The following is a 20,144-nucleotide window of genomic DNA, read 5'->3' as shown; positions in this document are numbered from 1 at the left end:
TGTATGTATGTTATTATATCAAAGAAGGGAAAAGAGTGTATAAGGAAATGACTACCCCTACAGTACTGCAAGGAACACATTTGGAATTTGAAGGAAATAGTAAGAAAGAGCCTCAACATGTTTGAGAAGTATAGTATGAGTTACAAGGTTGGATAGAGTGAGAAATGAGGAGGTGAGGAGGAGAATAGGGGTGAAAAAAGAGATGGCAGATAGGGCCAATGAAAGATTATTGGGATGGTTTGGACATATGGAAAGAATGAGTGAAGAAAGATTCGTAATAGGTGCGGAAGGCAGAGGTGGATGGAGTGAACAAGAGGGGGCAACCCAGGATGTGATGGATGGATGGATGGGGTGAAAGGGGCGTCGGCCAGGAGGGGGATGTCTGTTGAGCAGGGAAGGGAGAAGGCAGGAGGTAGGGATGAGTGGAGAATAGCTCTGTATAAATGATGTGATGTAAGGAAGGGGGTGGGTGGGGATGAGGAGGATTTCTCCTTGTCTACTATTTCTCTGCATGAGGGGGTGGAGAGGAGGGTCAATGATTAAGTGAAGCAGCCTTGCTGTGGATGTGCTGTGTTTTGTTGCATTACTCCTGACCTGTCATCCACGAGAAGCTAAGATGAGAGGGAGAAAAGGGTGGATGGGAGTGGAATGGATGGGGATGAAGTGGATGGGGGTGGGTATATTCTTTTTGACTTTGGCTACCTCCCTGGTACATGGGAAAAGGCCCTTGGTATATAGATAGCTAAGTAGACCAGAAAAGAGTAAGAGTAGAACTGTACAGAATTTTTCTGAATGGAAATCAGCCTCTAATCAATAAAAGAATATTGTCCAAAGGGGATGCTAGTATATAGAATCTATATACTAACATACCCTTTGGACAGGGATTCTCAACCTTTGTCCGGTTAGATACCCTGAAGGTCACCTGACCATCATCCCATACCCCCATCAACCTGACACAATATACATACATACATACATATACCAAGGCTTTTTCCCCCTTCCAAGGGAGGTAGCCAAAAAGGGAAAGGCATAAAAACACTCCCACCCATTTCATCCCTAAATACACTCCACACCCCTCCCACCCTCCCTCTCATCTGAGCACCTCCTGGATGACGGGTCATCCCTGCACCTTGCCCACCGCCCTGGGTCAGAAGCAGTGTCACAAGACACAGCACATCCACAGCAAGGCCGCTTCATTTAATCGGCGACCCCCCCTGACACAATATAGAATGGTAATACATTAAGACTAATTGAATATACAATGGTACCACAAAGGATATCAAATGGTTCAAAAATTGTAATGACTTTTTATCCATCAGTTCAGCATTAACATAAAAAACAATGTACAATGTTCTCTGATATCAAATGGTTCAAAAATTGTAAAGACTTTATCCATCAGTTAAGCATTACCATCAAAAACAATGTACAATGCTCTCTGCAGATTTAAATGTTTAAATAATCTTTTGCTAGTTGTATAGACATGGTAAAGGAAACATGGACTGGAGGTGAAGCTTTTATTCCTGACGTTTCGTCTTGAGAAAGTCGTTAGACGAAGCGTCAGGAATAAAAGCTTCACCTCCAGTCCATGTTTCCTTTACCGTGTCTATACAACTTGTTCACATGGATTTTCATTTTTTTTTTGCTAGTTATCTAAGTATCCCTGTAAATTGTCCCATGAAGCCTAGGTAAAAAAACCCTGATATAGATAGAGCAATAGACCAGAAGAGAGAGAGTTGAAATATTCAGCTTTCTTCTTTGAATGGAGAACAGTCTTCAATCAACACAAGAATACTGTGCAGCTCTAGTCCATTGGGGATGTTAGTAAACTTCATAAAACATTCACCGCATAAAAATTATCCAATTCAATACCACTATACACGGGCATAAATAAGCTTGAAATAAATATGAATTACTAAACTTAAAACTTTTGAAATTTTCAGTTTCATGTAAAATCAGAGATACAGCAGCTTAATATTGTAAAGTTTCAACTGTTTAATGTATATTATATGCTGAATAGTAGGAATTTGGTACTTGACACCATCATATAAGAGTTCTGCAGCCACAAAAAGTAATACTATACCTACATAAGTGTGGCACATGTCTCAAATAAAATAATAACAACTTCGCTTATACATTACATTTGAATGACTCTTGCTCCAAAACTTGACACGATGCTTGGTGTTCAAACTGGTCATCTTCACACAAAAAGTTCTGGCAAAAGTGGCATTTGAACATCCTACCACCATGACCCCACACCTAGGACAATAAAATATAATATTGATAAATATATTATTAAAGCAATCAATGTTAAAATATGACTAAGAAAGAATTATGCAGATAAATCAACCAATTGCCCAGGTTCTCTGTTGCAGAAGACCTGGGGTCCTATGGGAAATGACCAGGGCCACTGGTTCGTCCTATGAGTCACTTGTGAACTAAGCACCATCTTGAAAAAGTTTGTCTATATATAACACACTACTCAGAGAATTGTTCTCACCCACATGAATATTTAATATTCATTATATACATACATACAATACTATGGCTGGGGGCAGAGCTGATACTTTATGGAATATTATACACAAATATGTAAACAAGATTCCAATACCCTACATGTTCCTTGTATCAGTTATGAGTTCTTCTTATACCTATATTACATAACCATACATGTCAGGTAAAAACTACTGCCGTATTTTCAATGATGAAGAAACTTCTATGGCAATCAACTGTTTTATGATTTTATAATATAAATCATACAATATATTGTCAAGGTACTTAAAATACTTACATCTCTTTCACATTCAATGCATGTTGCATCAACCAGTGGGCAGGAGCATGCGTGAGTCTGAAGACACTTACGACTGTGGCAAACCCAAGCCTCGCAGAAATCACATATAGCCCCCTGTTCAGATAAATGTGGAATGAGAATATACTGCAAAAGAAATAAAACAAATATGTCAAATTTTCACAAGTTACGAGTAAATGTATCAGAGCATTATCTGAATACTTACCACCATCCCAAGACCTGTTGTGTACTGTCCAACATGTTTGACAACACAGTCACCTGTCTTGAGCATACATTTTACCTTTGCACAGTTAGCACATTGAGGTAATCTCTGGATAGACTTGCAAAAATAGCAAAATGCCCTATTTTTTTGTCGTCTGGAAAATAAAAATAACTACAGGTTATGCAAGTAGATGAACTAGCTCTGATACAATAGTATGTAAATAACTGGATTTTATTCTACTATGTGTCATTATCAACAAGAACTTACACAACTAGATGAACTAGCTGATACAATAGTATGTAAATAAATGGATTTTATTCTACTATGTGTCATTATCAACAAGAACTTACACAAGTAGATGAACTAGCTCTGATACAATAGTATGTAAATAACTGGATTTTATTCTACTATGTGTCATTATCAACAAGAACTTACACAACTAATGACTGAAAATTGAACAAATCTCTTACCTTTGACATCGATCACATTCCTGCAATGGTAAGGTCTATGTTATCTTTCATGAAAATATAACAATTATTCAAACTCATTACACACTGTAAACTTGTAGTACACCATCTTTTATAAAGGAAATCTATGGTTACAATATAATTTCTCTACTGCAATAATATATATAAAGACATGAGGAGACAAGGAGAGTAGGGGTGGAAAAGGAAAGGGCAGATAGGGCTGATGTAAGAGTATTGGGATAATATGAACACATGGAAAGAATGAGTGAAGAAAGATTACCAAAAGAGGTGTGGTTAACATATAGAATAGACATAGTAATAGTATTGAAACTATCAGTTGTTTTAGGAGAAGGTTGGATAACTTTACGGATAGAGATGACCTAGTCTTTCTGAATTCTATAAAACATTGGTGAGAAATGTAGTAACACATTTGTAAATCACAACTAACACCACAGTCAGACGAAAGAAAGAGTTGAATAAGCGAAACTATATATTTCAATTGTTACTGATGAGGATGGCAGTTAGCAATCGAAATATATAGTTTCACTTACTCAACTCTTTCTTTCGTCCGACTGTGGTGTTAGTTGTGGTCTATAAAACATGATCAATCAATCAATCCATTATTCCAGGTCTCCTTGCAAGATACCCATGGCTTCCAAGTAACCAGCAACAGTCACCATATTGGGCCACAAGACACTCAAGGACGAGATATATACTGTGTTGAGGTCTGGGTAAGGCTACAGTAGTGTACAGTAGTATTAGGTGCCTGGTGCCTTCTGTGTGGTGACTACATCTAGGCCAATTTGATTCAGTGGCCAAGCCTATTCTGTCTTGGTACTGTTGGATGGTAGATGGTGGCCTAAACAGTTATGCCAGTGTATTTACCTAGTTGGATTTTACGGAAAGGGGAGCTACGCTCATACTGTCCTGAATTTGTATCTCGCAGTGTCTAGTTTGCTCTTAAATTCATGAATGGTTTTTGCACACACTGTTTTTTTGTCCAGTTTGTTCCAAGTGTACACCACTCTATGTGGAAAACTGTTCTGCTTCAGATCTCTTCCATAACTATGTTTTTTTAGTTTCTTTCCAAGTCCTCTTGTGTTTCTCTTGTCCCAGTTTAACAAGTCCTCTCTATCGAGAATTTCTGTGCCCTTCATGATTCTATAAATGCTCAGTAGGTCGCCTCTCTTCTTTGCTCCAGAGTTGGTATCTCCAATTTAGCCAGTCTCTCTTCATATGACAAGTTTGAAAGTGTAGGGGCCATTTTTGTAGCTGCTCTCTGGATTCTTTCTGTTTTGTTTATATTCTTTTTGGTACTGAGTCTTGCCTGTTGTGGGAGGGTTTTCTCTGCATGGCTGTTGGCACCAATGTATGGAGCCTGCTTGAGGAGATGCTGCTATGGTGGATAATGCAATATCAGGAAGCACCAATACATTGAGTGCAACAAAATCAAGTGTCAAGCTTCTGCACAAACGACACACCACATTCCCCACCTCTATCTGGAAGTGTGGTCCCAAATAGCCAGTATTCAACATGATATCTGTTGAAATATTTTGATACCAGATACCTATACTGATATTTCAATGTATTATGATCTCTCTACTGTTTTTTTTCCCATAACAAAAGTGATTAACCAATTGGAATTTCACTATTCGTGTCTGAGCAACCTCTACTGTTATCTCTTTATAGATCTTTTTTCTTATCTAATATTCTTTTTAAATTCATGGATCTTACACGTGGCTGATCCAAATCTCCTCCTACTTCAAATCATCTTTCTGCAGGGTACCATCACATGATGGTATCCCCTGAAATGAACAAGCTGATACGGTGACCCACAGTCGGGGTAAAATAAAAACTTGGGAGAACATTTAACTTTCATATTTTGGCTACCACCTGTAGCCCTCTTCAGGAAAGTACAAGATAGTAGTGGTAGGACACTTACTGTGGGTTATCTGTGTGTGATTTACAAATGTTTTACTACATTTTGCTCTAGTGAATATATATATATATATATATATATGTATATATATATATATATATATATATATATATATATATATATATATCTTTTCTCTGTTGCTGGCTTCTGCTGTACATGCAAAAGCTTGTGTGGGCAATAGTAAAGTTCCACAATTTGTTTTTTCTTGTATAAAATACTTATTCACGTAGTATATAAACTCCTTTGCGATGTTTTGTCCATGGCAATCTGTCTCACTGTTAGCCTGTATGTTATCTATTTGTGGAGTATATATATATATATATATATACATATATTCATAATACGACTGTATGGTGTTATGTTATGAATGGTTTGGGATTTGAGGGAAATATAATAACCTGCCGCCTATGTCAAGGACACCTATGTGGTCAACCACCCTCAGGCGGCAATGTCGGAAGAGCCACAATGCCAAGCAAAATGGAAAGTTTATAGAGTTATCTTTCCCTAAAATCCCAAGCCATTTCTAACACCATGCAGTCGTATTATGAAAACATATTCTATAAATAGGGAACTTACAGAATTACAGTAAGACAGATTGCTATGCACAGGTTATCGCTAGATGTGCCTAAGATAGGTAGGTCAAACACCACCAGAGGCACCACCGTCGATGACGAGCACAATAGTGCATCATTTTATGCGCACGCCATGCAAACAGCCAAATTTACATACCGCCGGAAATTTCATTCATACAAATGTTATGCGAGTGTATTTACTATGATCATAGTAAATTTCAAACAATCACATCATCAGTTATATGTCGGTACATAAAAACAAAAGATAAACATGGCGGCTTGCATTCAGCAGTAAATCGAAAATTGGTTTATGTTTCAGCGTAAAAAATGAGCTAAATAAATTCAGAGTTTTGGCAACTAACCAAAATAAAGGAAAACTACTAGTCTCGCGGATTATTCTAAAACCAAAATAAAGGCAGCATCTTACAGTAGAGCTGAGAAATTGGTGGTTTTAATTAGTTTTTTTTCTATCGGGTCGGCTTATCGGATAACAACATCAACATCCATCCCGCTATCTTATCTATCACTGGTGGTATGGATCAAACTTCACTCTATTAAGTTTCTTACTATTATGTCACAAGTGTAATAGACTTATAGTTGAATTATTTGAACTATTTTCTTTAAAATGTGTGATTTTCATGACTACGATTCGTCCTGCCCGCTATCTATGATCACTGGTGGTATGGATCAAACTACACTATTACGTTTGTTACTATTGTGTTATTAGTGTAATAGCTTGCATATAGTTGAATTATTCAAACTATTTTCTTTAAAATGTGTGATTTTCACGTAAGAGCTCAAGTTTAAAGTTAGGTCACATGGTCAATAGACTTTAATTCTCTCCCAGAAACTCCCATTATGGCTTAATGTGGCATATTGTCTACATAATGGAAATACTATCATCTTAAATTACCCAAATTGTGATTATTACCAGCAATTACATGTTGGGTATGTTAACATAAGAACACTAATAACATAAATTCACAAAACAAATAAAAACCTCGCTAGTCAAACTGATCAAAATTAATCCTACCTGTAATAATTCACTACAATACTAAATAGTTGCACACATATCATATACTTGTTTCTTTTCTATTTTCCTTGGAATTCATCAAAGATTACATTAACTAGATGTCAAAAAAGTAAATTTGTCAACACATTAACATTTTTAATTTTAACGTACCATAATAGAGTTGCAAGGCATCTCGGCAAGGCCTAGGTTCGCCCGTCCTTTCCGGAGTTCCTTTTGTCTAGCCTTCTGTTTCTCAGCTTTCTTTCGTTGACCAGTCTTCTTTTTCGGCATTTTGATAATCAGGTATACAGCTTCTACTGCCTTGTTTCTCCTCCGTCTTGTATGTCTAAAGTTGATACTTTCATATGATGTCACAACTTACTGCTACCATTTGCAAAAAGAAAATGATAGTTAAAGGATATTGCATATTCTAATTACTAACAGAAACCTATTGAGTTGATGTACTTCTTTTATTTATCATCTGAATATCCAAAGAACTTATCTCCTTCAGTATCTAACATTTGGTGTCTTAATGAACTAATCATTATACTGTTCGCTGTTTAACGTTTTTTGAAAGACTAGCTCACAAACAACATACGAATTGTAAACACTTTGTTTAGGAAGGATCGCAAAGAAGTTGACGTAGAAAAACTTATCCCCTTCCTGTAGTAGAATAAGTGGTCTTATCAGATTTGACTTAATCTCTCGTCACAATGTGAGTAATTCATGACAGTAATTATAGAATGAGCCAGTATTTTTAAGTGAATTTGGTTGTTTGAATGATCAACAGTTGAGAATGTAAACACACCCAACAGAAAATCGTCATTGAAATATTATCATGATAGTTACAGTATGTGATGTGTCATCCCAGCATTGCATAAACATAATCCAGAATGGTGACAAAGTAAAATAATCATAATCTGAATTAGGCATAATTTAAGCAAGCCATATTTTAGGGTCCAGTAGTCTAAAAGGGCTTTACGAAAATTCAGACTTTTTGGAAGTATCTTTTAAAAAAGATGTGGCATTTTGTATGTACTATCATTATGTTGTTTAAATGGGTTGTGTAACAGTTTTGGTAAGTTTTCGGAAGTGCACACCTATGCAATATGGCATTAGAAAATTGAATATTAATCTTGTAAATTATAATACATCCACATAAATGTATGTTTTTCTTGGCAAAAATCAAGGTCAATTTCTAGAAGTGCACATTTGCACGAAGTAGTATTAATAAATTAAATATTAGTTTTGTAAATTTTGATACATCAACATAATATATGTTTTTCTCCGTGGAAATCAATATCAGAAAAAGTTGTTAAAAGCAATACACTAGTAATTAAAAGCAATACACCAGTGAACGGAGCTGCGGTGACTGCATGAGATGCCATCTTTGTATTAAGAGATGCAGATTGACATAATGGAAATATGAAGAATTTGTCTATTCTAACCTAACGTAACCTACCTAACTTGAAGTTAGTAATACGGTACCTGTAATTCTAGAGTTCATCAGGGTTGTCGTCATATGTACTTCTTCAACCTTCACATCTATAAAAACAAAGATGGTGTCTCAAGCAGTCACCATGGCTCCATTCGTTAGTGTATCACCGTTAGCAACTATTTCTTTTATTGATTTTCACCAAGAAAAACATATGTTCACGTATTGTAATTTATAAAATTAATACTTAACTTTCTAATGCTATATCACATAGTGGGCACTTCTAAAAAATATCCTTTATTGTATTAGGGACATCCTTGACAAGTGCAAGCTTTCTAGAAGCAATGGATGTTCTCAACGAGAGACCTGGGGCAATAGATTGATTGATTGCAAGCTATCAAATAACAAACTTTGCCATATCAGAGTTGTTGCCTTCGTTGGTATTTGTGGGAACATCAACATGTGACAGGAAAGAGAGGAGTAGAGGTGGAGGTATATTGTAGATTAAGAGAAGCAAATAAATGCCGTGGGATATTAAAAAATGTCATGAGAAATAGTCATTTAGGAACAGATGTAAAGTGGAGATTACATGAATGGGTGGTTGTACCAACGCCACTCTATGACGCAGACTCGGAATTTAACCACTTCCATACGGTAATGCCTACATAGGCGTCATGAGGAGCAAGTGGGTATGCGATGATGCCGACGTCGGCATCTTGATTATATTTATTGTAGTCGTACCTACGTAACCTCTATTCTCTCTAAACTGGCTTCATCATATTTTCTATGGTTATCAAAAATCACAGGTGAAAGAGAACGAACGATTGAGCACTGACTTTGTTTTTTATAATGCTATTATTATGACGCAACATCGCACGTCCCCGACGTGCGATGTACCCTGGAGTGAAGAGGTTAAGAATGGCAGAGAAGAAAATTCTTAATGTGTCTGAGAAGTATTGTAGGGGTTGCAAGGTTGGATAGAGTGAGAAACAACGAGGTGAGGAGGGGAGTGGGGGTGGAATAGGAGATGGCAGATAAGGTTGATGAAAGAGTATTAGGATGGTTTGAGCACATGGAAAAAATTAGTGAAGGAAGATTAGTAAAAGAGGTATGGAAAGTAGAGGCGGATGAAGTGACCTTGAGGGGATGACCAAGAACGAAATGGATGAGGTGAAAGGGACTTCATGAAATAAAGAAATATCTGCTGAGTAAGGGAGAAGGCAGGAGATAGGGGTAAGTGGAGAATGGCTTTGTATAGATGATATGATGCAAAAAAGGGAGGGGTTAAGTAGTGATTATGTGTGAATGATACTGTGATGCAGCCAGAGGGGATTTCACCCCATCTCGTCTTATTCTGCATAAGGGGACAGAGAGGAGGGGGTCACTGATTAAGTGAAGCAGCCTTGCTGTGGATGTACTGTGTCTGGCTACATTGCTTCTGACCCAGAGCATTGGGGGTGATGCAGGGATGACCCAGCATCTTTAATATTAAGAGCTAAGATGAGAGGGAGGAAAGGGTTGTGAATGAGAGTGGAATGAGTGGAAGTGGGTCATGCCTCATGACTTGACTATCTCCCTTGTCAAGGGGAGAAAGCCCTTGGTATTATGATAGATTATTATTTTATTATTATTAATATTATTATTATTATATGTGTGAATATACAGTATATATATATGTATATAATTTTTTTCCTCCTCACTACTACTTTTTCTACTCTTTGTAAAGTTATTTTTCCAATAGTATAACTTAGGTGCAAAGGAGGGCCTTCTTTGCAGTTTGTAATGAATACATTGGCATTTCTCAGGATTCACCTACAATCCCATTGTACTACACCATTTGGTGAGGGCATTATCTCTGTAGTTTAGCTATGTCCTCTTGATTCCTTATTTCTTTGAATAATTTGACATCATCATACATCCCGTCTGGGGTATTGGCTGCTTGTTACTGTGGCAAAGTAGCATGCAGTTGATACTTTAGGGTCTATATGGGGCGCCCCTACGGACCAGAGCCACACATCATTTTGTCTATGATAGAGGAAAACTCTGTTCATAGAGAAATGATGACACTTTTATACTACGACTGTCCCTCCGTTATGCTGTCCTCCAACCCCTTGTTGCTGTCCTGTACCATTTCTCTGAGTATTCCTTTTCTGTGATGGGGGAATTCCCTGTGGTGGGGGAAAAGAATACTGCCACCAAGTATTCCCACTTGGATCGTAAGAGACGAGAAGAAAGGGATGGGGATTGGGACTAGGCATCCTTCTCCTTGTAGCCCCACAGGGGAAATTCCTAAAAGAAAAAAAGAAGGCATAAGAGGGGCTGGAAATCCTTGGACCAGCACCCTAAGGTTTGGGTCTCTTAATGTGCATGGATGTGGTACAGATGAGAGTAAAAGGGAAGAGATAGGTAGTATGTTTGTGAGAAGAAAGATGGATGTGTTGGCTTTGAGTGAAACTAAGTTGAAAGGGAAGGGTGAGTGTAAGTTTGGGAGTGTAAGTGGGAGGTTATCAGGAGTGAAGAGAGGGCGAGGGAGGGAAGGGGTGGCTATTCTAGTAAGTGAAGAGATAGGTAAACGGGTAGTGGAGTGGAAGGAGGTTTCCTCAAGGATAATGTGGATGAAGGTGAAACTGGGGAAGGAGATGTGGGTCTTTGTAAGTGCATATGGGCCTGGCAGTGAGAAGAGTGTAGAAGAAAGAGAGGCCTTTTGGATAGATCTAAATGAGTGCATAGAGGATTTGGGAAGAAATGTCAATGTGATAGTACTGGGAGACCTTAATGCTAGGGTGGGAAATGGTCCAATCGATGGAGTGGTTGGGAAATGTGGAGTTCCAGGAAAGAATCGTAGTGGAGAGTTGATGGTGGAAATGTGTCTAGAGAGTTGATGATAGCAAATACAGTGTTTCGGAAGAAAGTCAAGCATAAGTACACATGGGAGAGGGTGGTAGATAGAGTGCTAATGGATTATGTAGTGGTAAATAGGATTATGATAGGAAGAGTTAAGGATGTACATGTGCTAAGGGGAGAGGGTGGGGGAATATCAGATCATTTTTTGGTGGAAGGTAAGTTGAAAGTGGAGGATAGATGGAGGAAGAGGAAAGGGACAAAAGGTAGGGAGGTTCTTAGAGTGAACTCTTTGAATGAGAAGGAGAAGGAGGATGGAAAGAAGCTGAAGGAGGAGTGGGAGGGAGTAAAGGATAGAGTAGAGCTGGGTGTGGAGAAGGAATGGGGATGGTTCAAGGAGGGAGTCATAAAGTGTGCAAGGATGGTGTGTGGAACAAGAAGGATAGGGGGAAATAGAAGAAAGGGTAGTGAATGGTGGGATGAGGAAACAAAGAAGGTTGTAGAAGAGAAGAAGCGAGCTTTCACAGATTGGTTACAAAATAGGACGAGGGAGTCATATGAGAGGTACAAAGAAAAGAAAAGAGAAGTAAAGCAAGAGGTAAAGGTTGCAAAGAGGAGAGCAGATGTGAAATGGGGTAAGAGTTTGACAGAAAATTTTGAAAGTAATAAAAAGATGTTTTGGAAAGAAATTAAGAGAGGAAGAGGAGGCGAATCAAGTAGAGAAGAAAAGGTAAAAGGTGCAGATGGAGAGATGATAATGGAAGAGAAGGCAGTAAGGGGAAGATGGGCAGAATATTTTAGGGAGTTCCTAAATGTGAAGGAGGATAGGGAAGGAAAGATTGTTGCAGTGGGAAGTGCGAAGAAAATGAGAATGATGAATGAGGAGAATGGAGGAGAAATAAGGAAGGATGAGGTGAAGGCAGTTGTTAAGATGATAAAAGCAGGTAAGGCACCTGGTCTGGATGGATGCCATGCGGAATGTCTGAAAAAGGGAGGTACAGTGATGGTGGACTGGTTGGTGAGGTTATTTAATGTTTGTTGGAGAGAGGGTAGAGTGCCAGAGGACTGGAGGAGTGCCTGTATAGTTCCTCTTTACAAGGGAAAAGGGGACAAGTGTGAATGTAGTAGTTTCAGAGGGATTAGCTTGTTAAGTGTAGTTGGGAAGGCTTATGGGAGGATCTTGATTGAGAGGATTAGGAGAGGAACAGAAGGAGTAATTGGTGAGGAACAGTGTGGATTTAGGACAGGTAGAGGTTGTGTAGATCAGATTTTTGTGGTAAGACAGATATGTGAGAAAGCTATAGGAAAGGGGAAGGATGTTTTTTGGGCTTTTATGGATCTGGAAAAGGCTTATGATAGGGTAGACAGAAAGGCACTGTGGGAGGTTATGCAGATATACGGGATAGGAGGAAAGCTTCTGGGAGCTGTCAAGAGTTTTTATGAGAGTAGTAGAGCTTGTGTCAGGATTGGAAATGGAGAGAGTGAGGGGTTCGAGGTAAAGGTGGGACTTCGTCAAGGATGCGTTATGTCGCCCTGGCTGTTCAACTTATACATGGATGGGGTGGTGCGAGAGGTAAATGCAAGGGTAGTGGGCAAGGGATTGGAGATGGTTAAAGAAAATGGAGAAAAGTGGGAGGTGAGCCAGCTGTTGTTTGCGGACAACACTGCGCTTGTGGCAGGATCGGAGGAGGGATTGAGGAAGTTGGTGGCAGAGTTTGGGAGAGTATGTGATAGAAGAAAGCTGAAGATAAATGTGGGTAAAAGTAAGGTGATGAGATGTACAAGGGGTGAAAGTGGCAGTAATCTGGAAGTGAGCATTAAGGGAGAGCGACTGGAGGAAGTGGATAGTTTTAGATACTTGGGTGCAAATGTGGTAGGAAAAGGTGGAGTGAAAGTAGAGGTAGAATGTAGATTGAGAGAAGCGAGTAAATGCCTTGGTGGATTAAAAAGTGTAATGAGGAATAGACATTTGGGAATGGATGCTAAGAGGAGACTGTATGAAGGAGTGATTGTGCCAACAGCACTGTATGGGGCAGAAACATGGAACATAAGAGAAGAGAGAAGGAGTTTGAATGTGTTTGAGATGAGGTGTCTGAGAAGTATGATGGGGGTTACTAGGCTAGATAGAGTGAGAAATGAGGAGGTGAGGAGGAGAACAGGGGTAGAAAAAGAGTTGGGAGATAGGGTTGATGAAAGATTATTAGTATGGTTTGGACACATGGAAAGAATGAGTGAAGAAAGACTAGTAAAAGAGGTATGGAAGGCAGATGTGGAGGGAGTGAATGTGAGGGGACGTCCTAGGATGAGGTGGATGGATGGGGTGAAGGGGGCTTTGGGGAAGAGGGGAATGTCTGTTGAGGAAGGACGGGAGAGGACAGAAGACAGAGGTGAATGGAGAATGGTTGTATATGGATGATGATGTGATTGCATGAGGTGGAATGGGCGGGTGGATGGGGGATGAGGTAGTATGTGTGAGCAAAATTTGACGCAGCTCGAGGGGATTTCTCCCCGTCCTCTCATTTTATGTAATGGGGGAACGGAGAGGGGGGGTTGCCAATTTAATGAAGCGGACTTGCTGTGGATGTGCTGTGTCTTACGACACTGCTTCTGACCCAGGGCAGTGGACAAGGTGCAGGGATGACCCGTCATTCAGGAGGTGCTAAGATAAGAGGGAGGGTGGAGGGGTGTGGAGTGTATTCAGAGATGGAATGGGTGGGAATGATTTTATGCCTTTTTCTTTTTGGCTACCCCCCTTGTAAGGGGGAAAAAAGCCTTGGTATATGTATGTATCTTTTAGTTGTTTTTATTCCCTAGACTAGCTTGCCAAGCAGTCCTGTCTCCCTAAGTATCATGGCTAGAATGCAGTTTTCCCACAAATCCTTTATAGAGTGTATATTGTGTTGTTGGCATGTGTGATTGTGTACAATGCAGTCCTCCATAATGAATTATATAGTATGGGGTAAAGTGTTGCCTCCTGGAGAGTTATCTGTGATGCACTCATCCAGCCCCTTCTGGTAGCTTAGAAGGGCTGGATAGTGACTGTATTGCAGTCTAGCCAGGTGGATTGTGTCCTTTTGGGGGAGAGAGAGTATTCAGAGGAATGGATATCAGGGGGTCTGGCATGCAGCAATGTATTGTCTTTCACTTTGCTGATGGAGCAATGAGTGATATGATTATGGGTATGCTTGTGGAGGCTGGTGTCTGGTGGTTGTGGATTAAGAGGAGAAAGTATTTGTTTGTGGTATAGGTATATGGGTGTGGGTTTGATGTTTCTTGGCGTATGTGGGTTTTCTCCTATGTAGTGTAGTGGGTGTGCTGTGTTTGTAGAGGCTGCAGCAAGTGTTGTGTGCCTTACATGTCAAGGTGATCCTTAACTGAGAATTTTCATTTCATGATGTAAATAGTCTGTAGGTATTGTGTTTTTGCAGCCTGTATTTGTCTCTAGAGCTATGTTTTGTATGGTCTGTAGGATGTTGTGGTGTGTCTTAGTGAGATTAAGGGCCCATGTGGGGCTCGCATAATGTATGACTGAGCATATTCTTTGCTTGTATAATATAGTAATGGTTTCTTTGTTTTTTCCAAATGTTGTTCCTGCAATTGACTTAAGCTCGTTAAGTCTGAGTGTGCATTTAATCCATATATTTGTGATGCTCTGTTTGAACTACATAGATGTATCATATGTTATGCCAAGGATCTTGGATGTATGTGTGTATAGTATGGGAGTGTTGTTGATAGAGGTGCGGTATGTATTTGTGTTCCACTTTCCGATTGGTGAGATGTATCGTTGAGTAAAGCTGAATTTAAAATGAATCATGCTCCCATTGTTAGTTGATGTTGAAAGGGAGTTTGTTTTTCAAATGATAAGAATTGTTTATCACCCCCATGAGGGACATCAGGATTCAAAAGGTGATTTGGTGGGGCATGGATAGAAAAATCTCGAGAATTACTGCTCTACATGTTTCATATCAGGAGTGAGGAAGAGGGGTTGTGGTACAGTTAACTATAAAAATGTTGTTTTATTATTATTATTTCACACACTGAGGTGAATACCCCATGTGGTGGACTGTGCAAATTTTTACACACTTGTTTGAATGTATGGTGTGGTGATCCATGTTAAATCATTCACACAGCCATTTGAGTGTATAGAAATTCACCCTCTCCTATGACTCTCTGTCTTGTGCCCCCCCCCCCAAATGGGCACAGAAATTGACCTTACAAGAACAGGCTTAGGCACTTTATTTTACACACTGGAAAGACATAAGAGTGTGGGGTGATCTAATAAAGGTGTTCAAATGGTTCAAGGGCTTTAACAAGAGTGATGCAGACAAGGTTATCATATTAAGACAACAGGGCAGGACTTGCAGTAGTGGATTTAAATTAGACAAATTTAGATGTAAGAAAGAAATAAGCAAGAACTGGTTTACCAATAGAGTGATTAATGAATTGAATAGACTTAGTAACAGTACTGAAACTATCAATTATTTTAAGAGAAGGTTAGGTAACTTTATGGATGGACATGATAGGTGGTACAGTGAGTCCTCCTCATACGATAATTCTTTATCCGGTAAATTCACAGTCATGGTATTTGGTAATTACTACCCTCGATTCTATTTACGGTAAGAAAAATTCACAGATACGGTATCTGCTAGATATTTTGAAGAGGAAAGAGCAGGGAGAAGGTACGTCTGCCATATCCTATTATTACATGTTATAATGGGTTTGGTATATGGTAATTTCAATTTGCGGTAAGGTTTTCAGGAACGCATATGTACCGTATAATGAGGACTTACTGTATTGGACATGGAACTGTGTAGTGTAGGCCTTATGGTCTCTTGCAGTCTCCTTCATTCTTATGTTCTTATGAAACTAAATGATCAAATCCTCCTAATGGGAAAGTAGCCCAACACTCAACTTGTTATGCTCATATGACCTTCAGCCCATATGGAAATAAATTCATCTGCTGGGATTCGAACCCCCACAAGAGTGGAATGCTTCAAAACAGAACAAAATGACACAAACATTCAGCCCATATGTCAAAGATCTGACAGTGAAAATAAACATACTAAAATCAGTCGCAGGCACAGGTCGCGGACAACAAAAAGAAACTCTTGTCACAGTCTACAGACAATTCATTAGAACCACACTCAACTACACTTCCGTAGTGGGTTCCCAACAATCATCAATATATAAGACACTTCACAAACCATACAAAATGATTCTAAAGGGAATTGACAACATCAAAAGTGACAAAATTTTCACACTGATTTAGAATCCAACAAGAAATAATGGTCTCAAACTGTCAGGAAATAGATTTAATTTGGAAGTGGGTAGAAACAACTTCGCCAACTGTGTAGTAAATGAATGGAATAAACTTCCTACAGAGGCAGTGCAATGTAATTCAGTTCAAAGCTTTAAGATTCGTTTAGATAAACACCTAAGCAAGATGCTGTAATGACTGCCATGAGGGGACGGAGAGGGGGGGGTCGCCGAATTTATGAAGCGGCCTTGGTGTGGATGTGCTGTGTCTTGTGACACTGCTTCTGACCCAGGGCAGTGGATAGGATGCAGGGATGACCCGTCATCCAGGAGGTGCTAAGATAGGGAGGGAGGAGAGTGGAGGGGGTGGAATATGTGGGAAATGAAATGGGTGGGAGTGATTTCTATGCCTTTTTCTTTTTGGCTACCCCCTGTGTAAGGGAGAAAAAGCCTTTGGTATATGTATGTATGTTTATTTGTTAGTTATTGTTTGTTTGTTTGTTTATTATTATTTGCTTGATTTTTATTTATTATTAGTTATAAATCAATTTACTGTTATTTACTATTCATCTGTTTGGTTATTATTTAACTGCACCTATGCATTTATTAAATAGCAGAACATAAAAAAAGATTCACTAGCAACAGACTATTCATATATATGCAACAACCTTCCACCTGGATCTCACAATAACATCCACACAAACTCAAATTCACACCCAAATAACAAAATTAGCTCTTCAAGACAAACCACTCCTATACCCACACTCCTGGACAATATCAGCCCCATAGAAAAATCCTGTCAAGAAGTAAGAACCATTGAGTGTATGTAACAAAGGCCCAAACTAGTAAAAAAATTAAGAAATTATTATTAGAAAGACAAGAGAGTAGGAAAAAAGGTGGAATGGGAACAAAACAATCCAGAAAATCACTCAAGGGAAAGAATAAATACGTGAACAAAAGTTGCAAATGTGGTCACAAGTAGATGCAAATCTGCAAAAAGGTGAAGGCACTAAACATTCAGAATTAAAGGTAACCAGTGATTAGGTTGTGAACTGGTAGGAAATAGAATAGATGGGATGCTAAAAGTTTGACTGATTCCTCCGAAGGTAGACAAAGGGATTATTGTACATTAATGCCTCCTATTCCTTGTATCTATTTAGTTTAGTTAGCCATCCTCCCAAATATTGAAGTTTATCTAGGAAGATACAACTACTGCTCTTTCATGTTATTTTAACTAGATACTTTGAACACATTGAAAGATAGCTAACTATGAAGATTACCTTGTATACTTGTGGTAGTAGGAATTCATATTAACACGATAGACAAAGTACTACTGGTACGTTGGTTGACATAGTGGTTGTTCTGTATTGATTATTAAGAGAAAGTTACACAAATACTTTCTAGCTGATTCATTCAGCTTGTATAGCTCAGTATTGATTTATTCATGAAGATGATGGAGGTAAATAGAATTACAAAACTGCAAGCTTTCTGATTCATAAGAAAACCCATGTAGTATAGAAAATAATTATTATTCTCAATGCATAGCTGTGTATGACGAAAATATATCAAGAAAGACAAATACAGAACATAATTTTCATCAAACCTATGTAGTATAGAAAATAATTATTATTCTCAATGCATAGCTGTGTATGACCAAAATATATCAAGAAAGACAAACACAGAACATAATTTTCATCAAACCCATGTAGTTTAGAAAATTATTATTATTCTCAATGCATAGCTATGTATGATGAAAATATATCAAGAAAGACAAACACAGAACATAATTTTAATCATCAAACCCATGTAATATAGAAGATTATTATTCTCTATGCATAGCTATGTATGATGAAAATATATCAAGACAAACACAGACATGATTTTCATCGTCAGAATCATACAGCAGCTGATTTCCTGGATGGAACTGGGCTGCTAAAGTACACTCTTCATTTTCATGAAAAGTAGGGTGAGTTACACCAAGTCTTATTGTACTTGCCAGTTAAGGTAGTGCATTCAACTTCCCTCTTGGTGTAATACCATGCCAACTTGTAGATTAATGCATCTGATAGCTGCATTTACTCAAGCAGGAGCTTGCATATGAAGATCATGAATATTTATAAAAACATCTAAGGCTGTTGTCATTATTTTTATTGCCTTATGATACAAGATGTGCATTATGCTTGGATGTGATTAATTTTAATTCCGTTTTATTAACCTTTACAAATATTATGTTCTTCCCATCAGTATTGCAAATCCCTTGTTCTGTTTTACTATAACAGAATATTTGTAGATTCCTACTTCTTTACATTGCATAACCTTCACTTACCATTAAGAGTTTGATCTTTTCTCTATATCACTGTCCTATGAATCATCCAGCACCTCATCCCATCGGCCACCACATTCTTTGCATTCTTCTTCTTCTTTTCACTCAGTCTTGCATTTCTCTCTTCTAACACTAAATGCTCCTCCACTTTACTCTCCTCTCCCTCCCTCCCTCCCTACCTTGCTCCATGTGAACATACTGGTACAACTGTTTATGATAGCTCATTCCATCAGCCACCACATTCTTTGCATTCCTCTTCTTCGTTTCAATCAGTCTTGCATTTCTCACTTCCAACAATAAATGCTCCACCACCACTTTCACTCCTTTGTATCCTCTCCCTCCCTCCCTCCCTCCATGTTAACATGCTGCTACAACTGTTTATGCTAGCAATACCCTTCTCCCCTTCAACCACACACCTACCCCTGTTCAGCTCATGTTTCCCAGTTCATCTGCCTCCTTTCTTGTACCTTGTATGCACTTCATTCTTTCTCAAGTATGTTTTACCATCTCATTTTCTTTTAAGGTTATTCCCATGTTTCTCTTATTCTTTGTCCCCTAATATAATTTTTGTAAAAAAAAATTCTGTGGTTATTTCATTGGTGTGTTTCAAATTTCTGTTTATCCATGTTTTCTGTTTCTCGTTTCTCCCTCTTCTTTTCTGTTACCTTAAAAGTTTTAGTTGCTTTCTTTTGTTGTCTTTATTTCCTTTCCTCACATCTTTTCCCATGTCCATATTTATTTTATTTATTTATATATTTTAATTTTTTATTTTTATTAATTTGATTTTTATTATATATATATATATATATATATATATATATATATATATATAATTTTTTTTTTTTTTTTTTTTTTTTTTTTTTTTTTTTAACTTCACAATTCCACTGTCCCGTCATCCTGTTTGCCTACATTTTTCCTGTCTTTCCCTTCTCTATTATCTTTCAGTTTCCTGTTTTTGTTCTAACTTGTATTCTGTGTTATCTGCCCTATGTTTTCTTTTTATTTTATTTCACAACCCTGACAGCCTCATTCCTAGCTTTAATATAATCTGTAACTTTTTTTTTCCCATCAATTTCCTGTTCATTTCTCATGTCTTCTCTGTTTCATTACCTTTCCCCATTATGTTATGTTCCTGATCTCCAGTTTCCTCCTTCAGTAAATACATAGGGTAGTCCTACAAGTCAGTCATCAGAGAATCATCTCGGTGTCATCTATCTTAAAGCCCATCAACACCACATGGAGGTACAGTGCCAAGTTGCTGACCTTTGATGTCTGGACCCTGACCAAGATT

At 38.3% G+C, this 20,144-nt stretch overlaps 2 protein-coding genes across 2 annotated transcripts in view; one reads left to right on the top strand and one right to left on the bottom strand.

Moving 5' to 3' along the window:
• Positions 1–7,385, bottom strand: part of Noa36 (zinc finger protein 330 homolog Noa36) — an 8,699-nt gene extending 1,314 nt beyond the window's left edge. Inside the window, exons 1-5 of the mRNA XM_076180161.1 lie at positions 7,170–7,385; positions 3,479–3,498; positions 3,012–3,162; positions 2,789–2,902; positions 2,139–2,256 (exon numbers count right to left, since the gene is read on the bottom strand). Of these exons, the coding sequence (XP_076036276.1) occupies positions 2,139–2,256; positions 2,789–2,902; positions 3,012–3,162; positions 3,479–3,498; positions 7,170–7,289 (523 nt within the window). The 5' untranslated portion in view covers positions 7,290–7,385. The remainder of the gene's footprint in view (positions 1–2,138; positions 2,257–2,788; positions 2,903–3,011; positions 3,163–3,478; positions 3,499–7,169) is intronic.
• A 228-nt stretch (positions 7,386–7,613) lies between these two features.
• The window catches only part of LOC143022140 (RING finger protein 141-like), a 33,029-nt gene continuing 20,498 nt past the window's right edge, over positions 7,614–20,144 (top strand). Inside the window, exon 1 of the mRNA XM_076180158.1 lies at positions 7,614–7,713. The gene's annotated coding sequence lies outside the window, so the exon portion shown is untranslated. The remainder of the gene's footprint in view (positions 7,714–20,144) is intronic.

This window comes from Oratosquilla oratoria, chromosome 44, assembly GCF_046742065.1.
Source record: "Oratosquilla oratoria isolate Oo_2021 chromosome 44, ASM4674206v1, whole genome shotgun sequence".
Classification (NCBI taxonomy): Eukaryota; Metazoa; Arthropoda; class Malacostraca; order Stomatopoda; family Squillidae; genus Oratosquilla; species Oratosquilla oratoria.
This window is presented reverse-complemented; position numbering and strand designations above follow the sequence as displayed.